General features: G+C 45.2%; 2 protein-coding genes across 4 annotated transcripts in view; one reads left to right on the top strand and one right to left on the bottom strand.

Moving 5' to 3' along the window:
* The window catches only part of LOC147024838 (uncharacterized), a 35,880-nt gene extending 23,161 nt beyond the window's left edge, over nucleotides 1-12,719 (bottom strand). Inside the window, exons 1-3 of one of the 3 annotated variants that reach the window (XR_015059222.1) lie at nucleotides 12,585-12,719; nucleotides 12,164-12,314; nucleotides 8,401-11,300 (exon numbers count right to left, since the gene is read on the bottom strand). Coding sequence is in view for 1 of the 3 variants with exons in the window: in XM_085885149.1 (XP_085741275.1) it covers nucleotides 12,585-12,714 (130 nt within the window). In the remaining 2 variants the exon portion in view is untranslated. Of the gene's footprint in view, nucleotides 1-8,400; nucleotides 12,315-12,584 lie in introns of those variants that run through there. The other 2 variants (XR_015059221.1, XM_085885149.1) reach the window with 2 other exon arrangements.
* A 41-nt stretch (nucleotides 12,720-12,760) lies between these two features.
* Nucleotides 12,761-14,362, top strand: part of LOC147024837 (mitogen-activated protein kinase kinase kinase 1-like) — a 110,145-nt gene continuing 108,543 nt past the window's right edge. Inside the window, exon 1 of the mRNA XM_085885148.1 lies at nucleotides 12,761-13,341. Within this exon, the coding sequence (XP_085741274.1) occupies nucleotides 13,049-13,341 (293 nt within the window). The 5' untranslated portion in view covers nucleotides 12,761-13,048. The remainder of the gene's footprint in view (nucleotides 13,342-14,362) is intronic.

The following is a 14,362-nucleotide window of genomic DNA, read 5'->3' as shown; positions in this document are numbered from 1 at the left end:
TAAACCCTCCTTTACCCTCCGAGCCAGCACCTCCATCACAACTACAATTAGAAGTGGACTTAGTACCGACCCCTGGTGCACTCCCACCTTCACCTCAAACTCACCACTGTTCCCATCCTTCGTCCTTACAGCTGTGCGTGCTCTCTCGTACATGGCCATCACTACTCTGATCAACCATTCCTCCACTCCTAACTTCCTCAATGCCCATGTCATAACTTCACGTGGAACCCTATCAAATGCTTTCTCCAGATCAACAAACCCAAAAAACAACTTCTTCCTCTTCTCCATGTACTTCTCCTGCAACTGCCTTACAATAAAAATTGCATCTGTCGTTCCTCTTCCTGGCATAAATCCAAACTGCATTTCGTCAATCTTTACCTTCTTCCTTATCCTCTTCTCCAACACCCTTTCCAATACCTTCATTCCATGCTCCAATAACTTTATTGCTCTATAGGAGCCACAGTCCAGAGGGTCACCTTTCCCCTTGTACAGAGGGACGAGGGTACTCGGTTCCCAATCCACTGGAATGCGGCCTTCTTTCACCACCAGATTACAGATCTCTGTCATTCTCTTCACACCCCAACTTCCCGCTGCCTTCAACATATCTCCCACAACTCCCGTCGGCCCTCCTGCTTTTCTACTCTTCATTGCTCTTATAGCTTCCTCAACTTCCTTCTCAGTTATTTTCTCTGCTGGTCCTAAAACCGGGTTACTCTCGATGTTTCTATCCCATTCATTTTCTACATTCAACACCCTTTCCATATATCTCTTCCATCTTCCTTTAATTCCATCTGAATCCACAACAATTTGTCCCACTTCATCCTTCAAGCAACTCACCCCCGTCACATCAAATCTCTCTCTCGCTATCTGTTTTGCAATCCTGAATACCGCTCTCTTACCCTCCTCCGAATCCAAGTGTTCTCCGAACATTTTCCTATGGGCCTCCTGCGCCTTTGCAACCTCTTTCTTTGCAGCCTTCTTGGCTGCCTTATAACTTTCATGTGCAGCCTCTTCTTCCACCGTATCCTTTGCCTTTTGCCATTCCTTGAACTTCTTCTTCTCTTCAATCGTCTTTCCAACTTCATCATCCCACCACCATGTTTCCGAGTGCCTCGGTGGTCCTTTTGTCCATCCACATACCTCACCAACGGCTCCCAATAGACTATCTTTCATTGACATCCAACCACTTTCAAGCTCAACCATATCATCTTCAACCATACTCAGCCTCTCTCTTCATGCTTCCTTCACTCTCGCCTCTTTCAACCTCCACACCTTCATCCTCGGTTGGTACTTCACCCACCGAATTCTCCGCGCACCTTTCACCCTTATATCGCAGACAACCAGGTGGTGCTGCGAAACAGTCTCCTCCCCTGGGATCACCTTTGTGTCCCGGAGGTTTCCCCTATCTCGCTGACGCACCATCAGGTAGTTAATGGTTGTCGTCAACCCACCTGACGTGTATGTAATAAGCTTATTATTCGCTTTCTGGAATTGAGTATTACAGAGCAACAAATCAGCTCCATCAGCAAACTCCAAGATCCTTTCACCTTCTCCATTTCTCACACCATATCCATAACCCCCATGGACTCCCTCAAAACGGTCTGGACTCCTTCCCACATGTCCATTCAAGTCTCCTCCAACCACAACAACTTCCTCATCTTTCACATTTTCCATCAACTTCTTCATCGCACACCAGAACATGTTCTTCTCTTCATCGCTTCGACCGACCTGCGGGGCAAATCCCAAGATGACGTTCACCAAGAGCTTTCCGATCACGATTCTCACCATCATCAACCTTTCACTCACTCTAGTCACACTCACTACACTGTCTACAAACTCCTCAGAAAACATGACACCAACACCATGCACGCCTTCCGGGCACCCTTGCCACATAAACTTGTACTTCTGTCCCTGCCTTCCCTTCACCATTCTCACACCACTTCCCTTCCACCGTGTCTCCTGCACACAACATATGTCCACTCTTCTTCTGACCAATGTTTCAACCACTTCTCTAGCTCTCCCTGTCATTGTCCCTACATTCCATGTACCAAACCTCAGAAACCGATCTCCACATGGGGCATCAGACGATTGGTCATCATAAATGGAAAAATTTCCTCCCTTGCTTCGATTGGGTTCCCCACCTTGAGTTTTAACGAGAGGGGGTGAGGACCCCCACGGGGTACTTCGGGCTGTACCCTGCCCATCAGTTGTACTCATCATGGTTTCCTTTTGAGGCGATGTTTTTATGGCCGGATGCCCTTCCTGACGCCAACCCTTTTAGTCGCCTTTTACGACACGCAGGGATACGGTGTACCTATTCTGACCGGGGTACACACCGGGACTTGTGATATCAAGTTTGTGATATCTTTGTATATTCCCCAGTTTGGTTTTCGTGAAAAGTACAGGATTCTCACGCCCTTCTACATTTCATTCATAAAGTTGCTTTAGCTATTGATGATTACTCACATGCAGTGGGTGTTTTCTCTACTTCTCCAAGACCTTTACACTATTGACCATAATATCTTATTACTTAATTATCTCACATTGGAGCCAGGGGAAAAGCCTTGAAGTGATTCAGAAATTACCACATGAATAGAAAACAATTTGTTTCTCCAAATGTATAAAGTCTGTATCATCTATATTAATGATTTTCAAAAAAAAAATCCTCAAAGGTGATGTCTTTTATCTTATATGCGGACAACTTGAGTGTTTTCTTCTTTCATAAAAATCGGCAGACTCTTGTTGATAATGTTTTAATCGAGGGAGACATGGACAAATAAGGAATGAAGAGTTATGTGTGAGGGATGAGAGAGTAGCTCAGGGATGAGAGAGTAGCTGAGGAGTTTGCGAACAGGCTGAGTGGACACTGGGTGAGCGAACAGGCTGAGTCTGGGTGCTTTGGGGGGTCCTGAAGAGTTGTGGAGCACCTTCAAGACCACCGTCCTTGACGTTGCCGGTGGATGCCTTGGAGTTCACCGCAGGGCAAAGAAGAATTTTGTCTCTCAAGGGACACTGGATACCATTGACCAGAGTCGCAGGGCCAGGCTGAATGGCAGAGCTGAGCTGTTCAGGGAGCTGAGGCGTAAAACTGTACGTGCACTGAGGGTGGACAAGGAGGCCTATGTGCGAGGAATCTGTGAGGGGGTAGAGCATCACCTGTGGACAGGTGATTCTCGTCCTGCTTACAGGGGAATTCACGCATTACGTTCATCCAAGCCCATCCCTCGGAGCACTGCAGTTCGAGCAGAGAGTGGTAGGCTCTTGACAGAGGAGTCTGAAGTGAAGGCCCGCTGGGCCGGTTACTTTGAGCGGTTGTACCAGGCTGATCCCCCAGCTGTCGAGTTGGACGTCAAGGGTGTTACAATCCCTGTTGCTGACCCTCAAATCAACTGTGGTCCACCATCACTTGTGGAAACACGGGCTGTGGTGAACCAGTTGAAACGGGGCAAAGCTCCAGGGATCTGTGGCATCCATGTTGAACTTCTCAAGGCTGGTGGAAATGCTGCACTCGTGTCATTGCATGCAGTTTTGTGCTCTGCCTGGAACACAGGCATCATCCCAACTGACTGGAAGAGGGGCCTTGTTGTCCCTCTCTGGAAAGGGAAGGGTGATCGCCAAGACTGCAACAACTACCGAGGGGTGACGCTGCTCTCAGTGCCGGGCAAGGTCTTTGCTCGGATAATTCTTGATAGGGTTCGCCACCATCTGCTTGAGCATCAGCGTTCAGAGCAGTCAGGCTTTACACCAAAGAGGTCAACGATTGACCGTATCCTTGCACTTCGTGTCCTCACCGAATGCAGACGAGAGTTTTGGCAGGGGCTGCTTGCAGCCTATGTTGATCTCTGTAAAGCGTTCGATTCAGTGAATCGGGATGTCCTCTGGAGGATTTTTGGTCTTCGTGGGGTGCCACCGAAACTGATCGATCTGATGTCTGAACTCTACTCTGGTACTGAGAGTGCTGTGAAGTGTGGTGGTACCATCTCTGACTTATTTCCAGTTGTTACTGGAGTTCGTCAGGGATGTGTACTTGCCCCCACACTTTTCAGCACTTGTATGGACTGGATTTTTGGGAGGATGTCGGAGAGATCAAGTTGCGGTTAATCGTTTGGCAATGTCAAGATCTCGGACCTTGATTTTGCAGATGATGCAGTCATCTTTGCGGAGACTTTAGACATCCTCTTGGGGGCCCTCGGGGTGCTGAATGAGGAGTCGGAGCCGTTGGGATTACGGATTTCTTGGGTCAAAACTAAGATCCAGGCTTTCGGTGACATCTTGGATGCTGCTGTCCTGTCTGTGTCTGTTTGTGGTGAGGATGTTGAGGTCGTGGATAGATTCACTTACCTTGGCAGTGATATTCATGTCTCCGCAGGTTGTGAGCCGGAGGTCAATAGACGTCTGGGTCGGGCCTGGGGAGTCATGGATTCACTGGATCATGGGGTGTGGCGCTGCCGGTACCTGTGCGGGTGGACGAAAGTCCGAGTCTTCAGGTCCTTGGTACTTCCAGTCTTGCTCTATGGGTGCGAGACTTGGACTTTGACCAAGGATCTGAGACGGAGACTTAATTCCTTTGGTACCAGGTCTCTTCGAAGAATCCTTGGCTATCGCTGGTCGGATTTTCTGTCCAACGAGCAGTTGCTGAGAGAGACTCGGATGAGATTTGTTACCTGCATAGTCCGTGAGCGTCAGCTGCGGCTGTATGGACATGTGGCTCATTTTCCTGAAACTGATCCTGCTCACCAGATTCTCTCAGCGAGGGAGTCTCATGAGTGGAGGAGGCCAGTGGGCCGACCACGTGCCTCATGGTTGCAGCAGGTTGACCATCATCTCAAGGAGATGGGGATGGGCCTGGCATCTGCCTGGGGGATGGCCAGACGGAGGCCCCTGGAGTACCGGCGGAAAGTGGACGCAGCGACGCGCTGTTCTGGCACATGCTCCCATACCTGACCTGACCTGAAAGGATCATGGTTTTGGATGGGGGATGATCTGAATGGTGATGAATAGCTGTCTTGAAGACCTGGAGAGAAGAATGAGATTGAAGAGAATGCAGAAGTTGGTTCCACAGGTGGAGGAAAAAAAAAGAGGAACAAATGAGTGGAGATGAGCAGTGATCCTAGATTTTGGGAGTTTAACCAGAAGGGGGGTTGACGGTGAACCATGTGCACCGGACAGAAACCTGGAGAGGGAATGGGGGGGACAAATCACGGAAAGAATGAGAGTACAAAACGAAAAAGGGTGCGGTGGAAGACAGAGAGACCACCGACCTGTCTGTGATGGTAAATTGATGGGCCCATTGACTCAGCTTCATCGCGGGAGATTCCAATGATCTTGAAGGCCTTGGTTTCCAGGGTGTCAAATTAAGCAAGGCGGGGTTGCCAATCCGAAGAGGATAGCAGTACTCCATAAAGTTGCAGATGAAGGCGTGGCACGTGGATGAGAGTTCAGGTATGTCATTGAAGGGCTTTGCATGATGGAGGATGCCCAGCTGGTGACTGGTTTTGGAGGCCAACTTAGAAATGTGATTTGCCCAAGAAAGATCATGGCTGATAGTGAGACCCAAGAGTTTGAGTGACTGAACCACTTCAAAAGGATTGTTCAGAGGGTAGATGGGAAGGTTTGCTATACGGTCCTTTCAGAGAGAGAGAGAGAGATAGTGTAAGATTTATGAGGATTTAAAGACGTATTTCAAGGGTTTGACCAGCTCATGATTCCATCAAGGTCTGAAGAGAGGGAAGAGGTTGCTGCCTGCCTACCTGAGGATGAGGGATGTCATAGCAGAGGGTGGAGTCATCAGCAAATATATAGAGGATTTTACAGAGTCAGAAAGATGATTGATGAAGATTAAGAATATGAATGGGCCCAGAACACTATCTTTAGGGCACTCCAGCAGGAGAAGAGATGAGAAGATTCTGTTGATAACCACACTGGCCACCAGAGTAGAGGAGGTTAGTTATTAATGTATGAAAGTTGGCCTTGGATGACATGGGCAGAGAGTTTGGAGAGCAATGCGGGATGTCAGACTGTATCAAAAGCTTGAGATTTATGTCTCGAGAGACAGCACTGAGCTCAAGTCTGATATTGAGGGCCTCCATCATTGTTGGATGAGTAGAAGCAGCATGTCCAAGGTAGAGTGACCTGATCTGACATGAGGCTGTTGGAGAAAAGGACGGATTTCATATCAACAGTGTTGGTGGATTCCATGACTTTGTAATTATGTGGATCGGTTTTTGCACATTGTTTATTTAATACAGTGGTGTTGGTTGACTTCCATGCAGATGGATGATGACCTGTGGCAAATGACATGGTGAAAATAACAGAAAGAGGATGTGCAAGAGCAGCAGAGCAGGTTTTTAGGACATATGAGCTGGTGCTATCCAGTCAAATTGCATTATCAGAGTTGTGGATTTTTTTGTTGTTTTTTGTCGATATTGTTGAGGCTTGTATGAGAGCTTACACACAGAACAGCAAGGGGGGTAGGAGACAAGAGGGGTAGGAGAGGGAAGAACAAAACAGTGGGCAACAGAGACATAAGGAGATCTGTGGAAGGGAAAGGGATGGGGCAGGGTACATGGGGTAAACAAGATGGACACCACAGGGATTTTCAGGACCTTACACGACAGTGAACTTTCAGGAAGGAAAGTAGGGAATTTGAAGGAGGTGGGTTTGGGGTGGATTAATGGCAGTAGAAAAGACTGTGGTTTTGGATGGGGGTAGATAAGAGGTGGTGATGAACAGCTGTTTTGAAGACCTGGAGGGAAGAGTGGGATTGAAGAGAGTGTGGGAGTTTGTTCAAAAGGTGGGAAAAAGAGGAATGAAAGAGTGAAGGTGAGCAGTGATTCGTGATTGTGGTAGTTTTACCAGAAGGGGGTTACTTGCAGACCTTGAATGCCCTACGGAAATATGGGGGGGGGCATCGCAGACAGAGCGAGGGGGGGTGGGCGAGACCGGGAAGGAGACAGTAGAAGATAGAAAGACCACCGACCTGACTGCGGTGAGAGAGTGAGAGGCCAAAGACTCGGCCTCATCGTGGGAAATACCAATGATCCTAAATGTCTTGGTTTCCACAGCATGAAGCTGAGAGAGGTGGGAGCACCAGCCCAGAGGGGAGAGCATTACTCCATCAGGATGTGGATGAAAGCTTTGTATGTGGTCAGGAGCTCAGGTGGACCAAGGAAGGACTTTGGATGATGGAGGATGCCCAGTCGGCGACTGACTTTGGAGGCCAGTTTGGAAATTTGGCTTTCCCAGGAAAGATCACGGCAGATAGTGAGACCCAGAAGCTTGAATGAAAGGACTTCTTCAAGGGGATTGTTGAGAAAGTATATGGGGGTTCCAGACAGTCCTTTCAGAGAGACATAGTGAGAGTGTGAGATTTGTCAGGATTGAAGACATGTTCCACGTGTTGGACCAGTTTGTGATTTTATACAGATCTGCAAAGAGTGATGGAGCTGCCGTTTGCCGATCTAAGGGATGACATGGTACGGCAGAAGGTGGAGTCACAGAAGTCCTTTGTGAAAGTGCCATGACTGGTGAGAGAGGTACCAACACCCATCCAATTTGCTTGGTGACAATTGAAATCACCACATATGAGGAAAAGAGAGTTGGGATGAGCAGTTAAAAGTTGGTCCATGTTGAATGAGAGATATACAGATGGAGTTGTTACTGTTAGGTGGATGGTACAACACAGACAAACAAGAGATGGGAGCCAAAGGTACTTCTGGAGGCTGGACGTGTCAGGTCAGAACATGGACAATGAGAAATTGAGTGCTTGATGTGAAGTGAAGCTCCCCCACCAGGATAGGGTTGAGGCCTATCAAATCGGAGGAGGCAATTGCCAGGCAGACACACAAAGGAGTTCGGGACATCCTGTGGGAGGAAGGATGCTGTTATAACAGATGATGTCCTATTTATCAACAGAGGCCTGAATCTTCTGAATAGTTAATTCTGAACTGAATAATGTTTCTTAGTAAATTCATGCAAATATATTATCATTGAATACACAGCAAACCAACTCATCATCACACCATTTTAAAGCCTTTTTTCCCCTGAGCAGGGGTCAGCTTTTTGTGGGCTCCAATCTTGATACCCTTTCTTGTGGCAATGTTTTTACGGCCGGATGCCCTTCCTGACGCCAACCCTTTAGTCGCCTTCGACCCTGCAGGGATAATTACCAGTATACTGGTGCTCATTTCGCTGACCTCAGAAGGATGACAGGCTAAGTCAACTCCCCTGATGTTAATTCAGTGGCCAGCGGGGCTCGAACTCAGGACCCCAGGATCCCAAGCCACCATCCTAACCACTAAGCCAACACCAGGCTCATACAGCAAACCAACTACTGTACTGTATTTACTTTGTAGTAACACCATATCTTCTTTTCCTGGTCATACTTCCTTCGACAATGTTAAGATGGAGATTGTGCAGTCAACAAAAATTTTAGTCTTGTGTATTGAATGAAAGCTGTAATGGAAATACACACAATTATTTGAGTAAACTACTTTCAAGAAGTATTGGCATTATTTACCAGTTGATATCATTTCTACCAAATGTAATACATATGTTTCATTCTACCTTAACATTGCCTTATTTAAATTATGGTATTCTTGTTTGGGGCAACTCACTGAAATTCCAACGGTATAAAATCTTAATCATTCAAAAGAGAGCTCTGAGGATTATTTCGAACTCAGTTACGCGATCACACACTAATCAATTGTTTTTTTTGAAAATTAGACGTTGAAGGTAGAGGATTTATATTACTTTCACTTGGGGTCTTTCACATTCCAATTGAAAAGAAATGAATATTGCTTCAGGCGTTCATTAAAATGTTTATCAAAAACCATGATTTGCTTAAATACCCTGGAGACCAGCATTTTCATACCATCTTCTACGGATGAGAACATGCATTACATACAAAACTTTCATTTGTATGAGACCCATTGCTAAGAGAGTTCACTGAATGTCGGGTGGGGTCTGCAAGTGGCAAATGAGATTGGTCGTGATGAAGTAAAATTCCGTAATTCTTTGTATAAGTACTGCTAAACGGAAGAATTTTGAAAGTTCCAAGAAGACGATTTTTGTTTTACAGTATTGAAGTATATATTTCAATAAAAATAAAATAAAGATTTTAAATGTTGTCCAAAAATCACTCTTTTTCAGAAGTTTACCGCTGTTGATGCAGAGTCTTTTACACCATCTTATTTAACATGTTACATTAGTTCTTTGTGAATGTTACATTCGATCTCATTTGTGTCCTTTATGATGTTCTTTAAAAAAACAGTCACTTTCTTGTTTGGAATTATTTTCCATTTTGTTTGATTGCCAGACAGGCAGACAGAGTAAGGAAATTATCTCACTCCTCTCTGATGAACATGTGCGATCAGGACAAATTCAGAGCCAAACTAGAAGGGCACCCGGTAGAGTGCATACCTCTGCCACGCAGTGTGACCACTCCTCATTTTCATAAATGCCAAGGTGAGCCAATGAAAAAGCCAATAATTCACAAGGTTTCGGAAAAGCGATGATAATAGAAAACCTATAGAAAAACCAAGACGCCAAGGTGAACAACGAATAGCCAAGATCTTGTGAAAAAGCCAAGGAGTGGTCACATTGCTGCCACGTAATGTCTGATCCACAAGAACATATCTGGCCCATTAAAAATTTTAAATCATGCGATATATCGTTTTTGAGCCCAATCTCTCAATGGTGAAGAATCACTTTAAAATTCTAGTAGTCCAATCCGGATCCGGATCTTCACCAAAATCTAATAAGTTCGTCTTTATCACACAACCAACCTGTCCACCCAATTTCATCTGGATCCGTCCAAAACTTTTTGAGATATCATGCACACAGACAGACAAACAAACAGACAGAGAGAGGTGAAAACATAACCTCTTTCATCTTCGGTGGTGGAGGTAATTATTGCTAAATTACAGGTTCGTGTTTAGATTCATATTCCCATTTGTATTCAAAATGTAACATTCAATTGAAATTAAGTTGTTCCTTAATCATAAACTGAAGTTTGTGGACAGAAAGACAGACGGACAAACTCAACCAACCACTTAACCCCGCTTTTTGCTTTGCGTGTGCGGGGTAAATATTGGAGTTCTCTCGACCCGAGCATTAATCAAGCCATAAATCTCAATATATTGAAACATAAGCTTAAGTTGCATTTGTTACATGCCTACCCAAATGATCGATTCCATGCATTGTTGTTATTTGATACAACCCTTGAAATAATTATTTTCTGCCTTCGACTTGGTTATAAAAAAAGTATAAATCAAAAGTCAACATTTTGAGTTCAATGCAAACTATCTTGTTGATTCTGTTTCCTCTTCCAAGTGATTTTCACCAATTCTGACCTGATGATGACTCATGTAATTTACATTTGAAACTACAAAGTTTGCAGACTCCATTATCTTCTTTGTTCAATTTTTATATTTTTATTTTTGTCTTCTTTTGTAGGACTAGTGTGTGTTTTATTATCATTATTATTATTATTATTATTTGGCCATTTTCTTGCATTTTGTTTTTTTACTTTAATTCTTGCAACTTCACAAAGGAGACCTAATCTTAACAATTATTTTTTCATCTTTAAGTTCCCCCACAGTATTGTATAAACACTTATTATTCGTGTTGATTTCTTGATATAATTTCAATGCTTCATGTATGTGAGCATGATTGCTTTGATTGTGGACCGACATGTACACAGAAATATTGTTGCGGTGAAGAAATACATGGAAATAAGTTACATTAAAATTCACTTATTCAGGGGAAAAGGGGGCTTAAGTTTCTATTTGAGGTTGAGATTAATTATTAAACAACTTCACAACAAATAGCTACGTACAGAAATATCTTGTAAGCACGACCAATTAATATCGGCTTTACAAAGACTGGAAGCAGAAAAGAGAACAAAGATAATGTGAGCACCTGTACTGAACAATACAGAAATCATGTTTTAGTCTTAGTCTAGAAATGTAACTTCATAAAGTACTCAATGAAGTTTTCATTTATACTACTCTGACAATCCTCCATTTAAGCAATCAATTCAAGCTGCACGTTGATGTCCGTAGAAATAGCATGCAACAATGAATATCACATAATACTACAACGTAAATCAAATAAATAATCTTTTTCTTCTTTAACAGTCACAAATAAATCCCACGTTTTTGTGGGTTAGCCCAGGGGGAGGATTTTCACCCAAGTTTTTCACGAACCGGCTGGCCAGTCCTGATGTTCGACTCAGTAATTAGGGCAGCAATTTAGAATTTGTAATATCCATTATTTAAGAAACAATCCAGGAGAAGGATCTGCGGGTGGGAAGAGATATGGGAGGTAAGCAGGCAGCACAGTGCCAGGCAGCTAGAGGAAAGCAAATAGGGTTTTAGGTTGTATTTGGAGGGGGATCAATTTATAAATCAAAAGAGGTGGTGTTAACGTTGCACAGGAATTTAGTGAGGGCCACATCTCGAATATTGTGTGCAGTTTTGGTCACCACAACTCAAGAAGGACATGCCATAGAGAAGGTTCAGCGCAGGACTACTAGATTGATTCTGGGCCTAGATAGACTCAGCTATGAGGAGCGGCTGGAGGAGACAGGGCTTTATACACTAGAAAGGAGGCAGTTACGAGGAGATATGATGGAGATTTTTAAGATAATGAAAGGTATAGATAAAAGAAGTGCAGATTAATTATTCATCAGAGTACACAGTGATAGGACCAGAGGCCACAGCCTGAGAGTAAACAAGAGGAGAGTTAAGACGGTCGTAAGGCAGGGGACTTTCATGCAGAGAGTAGGTAATGCATAGAATGGTCTCCCTGGAAAGGTATTTGCAGCAGAAAAGGTAGATAAGTTTAAATTACAATTAGATCGGAACCTGGAAGTTATGGTGATAGAGGGGTAGAGGGATGTTGATCGGACTTTGATCATTGATGGGTGATTGTGTGCATGTGTACGGAGTGCTGTTGGGTGGGGTCTTGTCAAGGGGGGTGGTGTAGTTGATGTGTGTTTTTAACCAAGCTCATGCCCCCTCCCCTGAGGGGAAGAAAAAAAAAACAACCAATTTTTTTCTTTCATTAATTAAAAACTTTTTTGCATTTTCTTCCTTGGATCTTGTGTAGATGGGTTGGTGTGGTGTTCGTGCAGGCATGATGGGCCAGGAATGGCCTCCACCTGTGTTCGATTTCCTTGTAAATCCTTGTCCAAATCTCGTCGACTCTTCACAAACTTCAGCAACTAATTCCGCCAGAGATGGGACGCACAGTTGAACGTCCATCCGGGGGACACGGCACATGCGTTGATAAATCACCCTACCTGTGAAACACTGGGATGGCAGGACATAGCTCATGCGTCAGGATGCAAACCAAGGCGAGGTAGTTGAGAGGAGAGTGAGTGTACGTACCTCTCTAGACTTTCGGCTATGGCACCCGACAATAATAATAATAATAATAATAATAATAATAATAATAATAATAATAATAATAATAATTAATTTTTGCTCATTCTGAATATCAAGTAAAAGAAATGTTCGGCATCGGACAGTGAGCAAAAATGTAATAAGTAATCTTTGTGGATGTCACTTGTTTTTGCTCACCGGTGGAGTATGCCGGTTTCCGTGGTAACCGGGGGTTACCAGGCGGAAGAAGGCAGAGCTCAGTTGAATCTCCGTGACGGTGGAATGTAGTTTTGGGCCCCGCCCCTTTATTCCCGAGGCCCCGCCTCATTCCTCGAAGCTCCGCCTCTTCTCGAAACAACCTCTTGCTTCGAGTCTGCAGGAAAAACTCGAGGGAAGGTAAAGAGAGGGCGGGAGGGGTTGGAGAGGGAAACAGATAAGCGATAGCGGGCTAAAGAAAAGCAAAGGGGAGACAAACGGGACGGAGAGAACGATTCATGGAGGACGGGAGAATGACTTTGTTCAGAGCTCTCCATCCGGACTGACTCCTTTAAGACGTCTGGTCCTGTCGTCACGATCTCTCCGTTTCCTCCATCTCTCGCTACCTCTCCTGCGCTTCCTTCCCGAGCTGGTCGGAGTGAGAAAGGAGGGAAGCAAGAGCGAAGATGGCGACATTAACGCAGGCGGACGGTCGACGGGAATGCGAGAGAGAGAGCTCGGACAGGGACAGAGCCGTAGACAGGGACAGAGCCGTAGACAGGGACAGAGCCGTAGACAGGGAGGCGGTGAACCGCTCCATCGATGTGATCCGGAGGCAGCTTCGCAAAGTTCGCAGCGTCCTGGAGGTCGAGGCTCCAGACAAGGGAAGGAAAGATCTGGAGGAAGACACGGACAGGCAGCGAGTGGAACGCGACTGGGACGTGCACAGAGCGTCGTCGGATGGACAACAGGAAGAAAGGTGAGGGCTTACCTGTCGGAGAGGGACTGGTTGTTGACTCGCTGTTGTTTGCCTCGGGGAATGCCGGAGGGGGCTTTGTGTGTAAGGTGGATCTCGGCTTTACGTTTGAAGGATATTTCGGCGACGAATGTGTGCAGCGTATGGTTTAGTACTCTCCGGAGTCCAGGTAACCCTGCAGGTGTAGCAGGAGCACTCTTAAGTAGTCCAGGATGCCGACCACGGTCACCTGTTTTGGGACGCTTCCGACTTCACTGGGTCATTTAAGGAAGGTGTGTGTGTGTGTGTGTGTGTGTGTGTGTGTGTGTGTGTGTGTGTGTGTGTGTGTGTGTGTGTGTGTGTCCACATATGTGGTGTCATGGTTAGAGCGTCCGTTCTGAGGCTGGGTGGTCGGTGGTGAGAATCCCGGCCGAATAGTACCAAAGTCTTGATTAAAAAAAATAACAATAAAAAAAAAAATATATATATATATATTTACGTGCTTCCTACTTGCTTGATGCTTACCATTTAAGATGATGGAGCACGGACACACAAATCTGGGAAGGCAATGGCAAACCACCCCTTGTTAAGAAACTGCTTCGGCAGTGCCAACGCTCTGTGAAGAGTATGGTATTTCACTTTCAGAAAAAGATCTGTGTGTGTGTGTGTGTGTGTGTGTGTGTGTGTGTGTGTGTGTGTGTGTGTGTGTGTGTGTGTGTGTGTGTGTGTGTGTGTGTGTGTGTGTGTGTGTGTGTGTGTGTGTGTGTGTGTGTGTGTGTGTGAGTGTGTCTATATATATATATATATATATATATATATATATATATATATATATATATACATCCATCCAATGGGACCATACTCTGTGCAGAACGTTGTTGCTGCCGAAGCAGTCTCCTTTGCTATTGCACACAATCCTGGACAGGTCGCCACTCCGACACAGGATACCAGCAAGCTGGCACGCATTTTGCCGACCTCGGAAGGATGATAGACAGAGTCAACCCCACCTGGTATTAATTCAACAGTCGAGTGGGATTTAAACTCT

The sequence above is a fragment of the Eptatretus burgeri genome, chromosome 6 (genome assembly GCF_056783735.1).
Source record: "Eptatretus burgeri isolate ZD-2024b chromosome 6, Ebu_testis_v1, whole genome shotgun sequence".
Classification (NCBI taxonomy): Eukaryota; Metazoa; Chordata; class Myxini; order Myxiniformes; family Myxinidae; genus Eptatretus; species Eptatretus burgeri.
The sequence above is the reverse complement of the archived record's forward strand: the minus strand, read 5'-3'. Positions and strand labels throughout refer to the sequence as shown.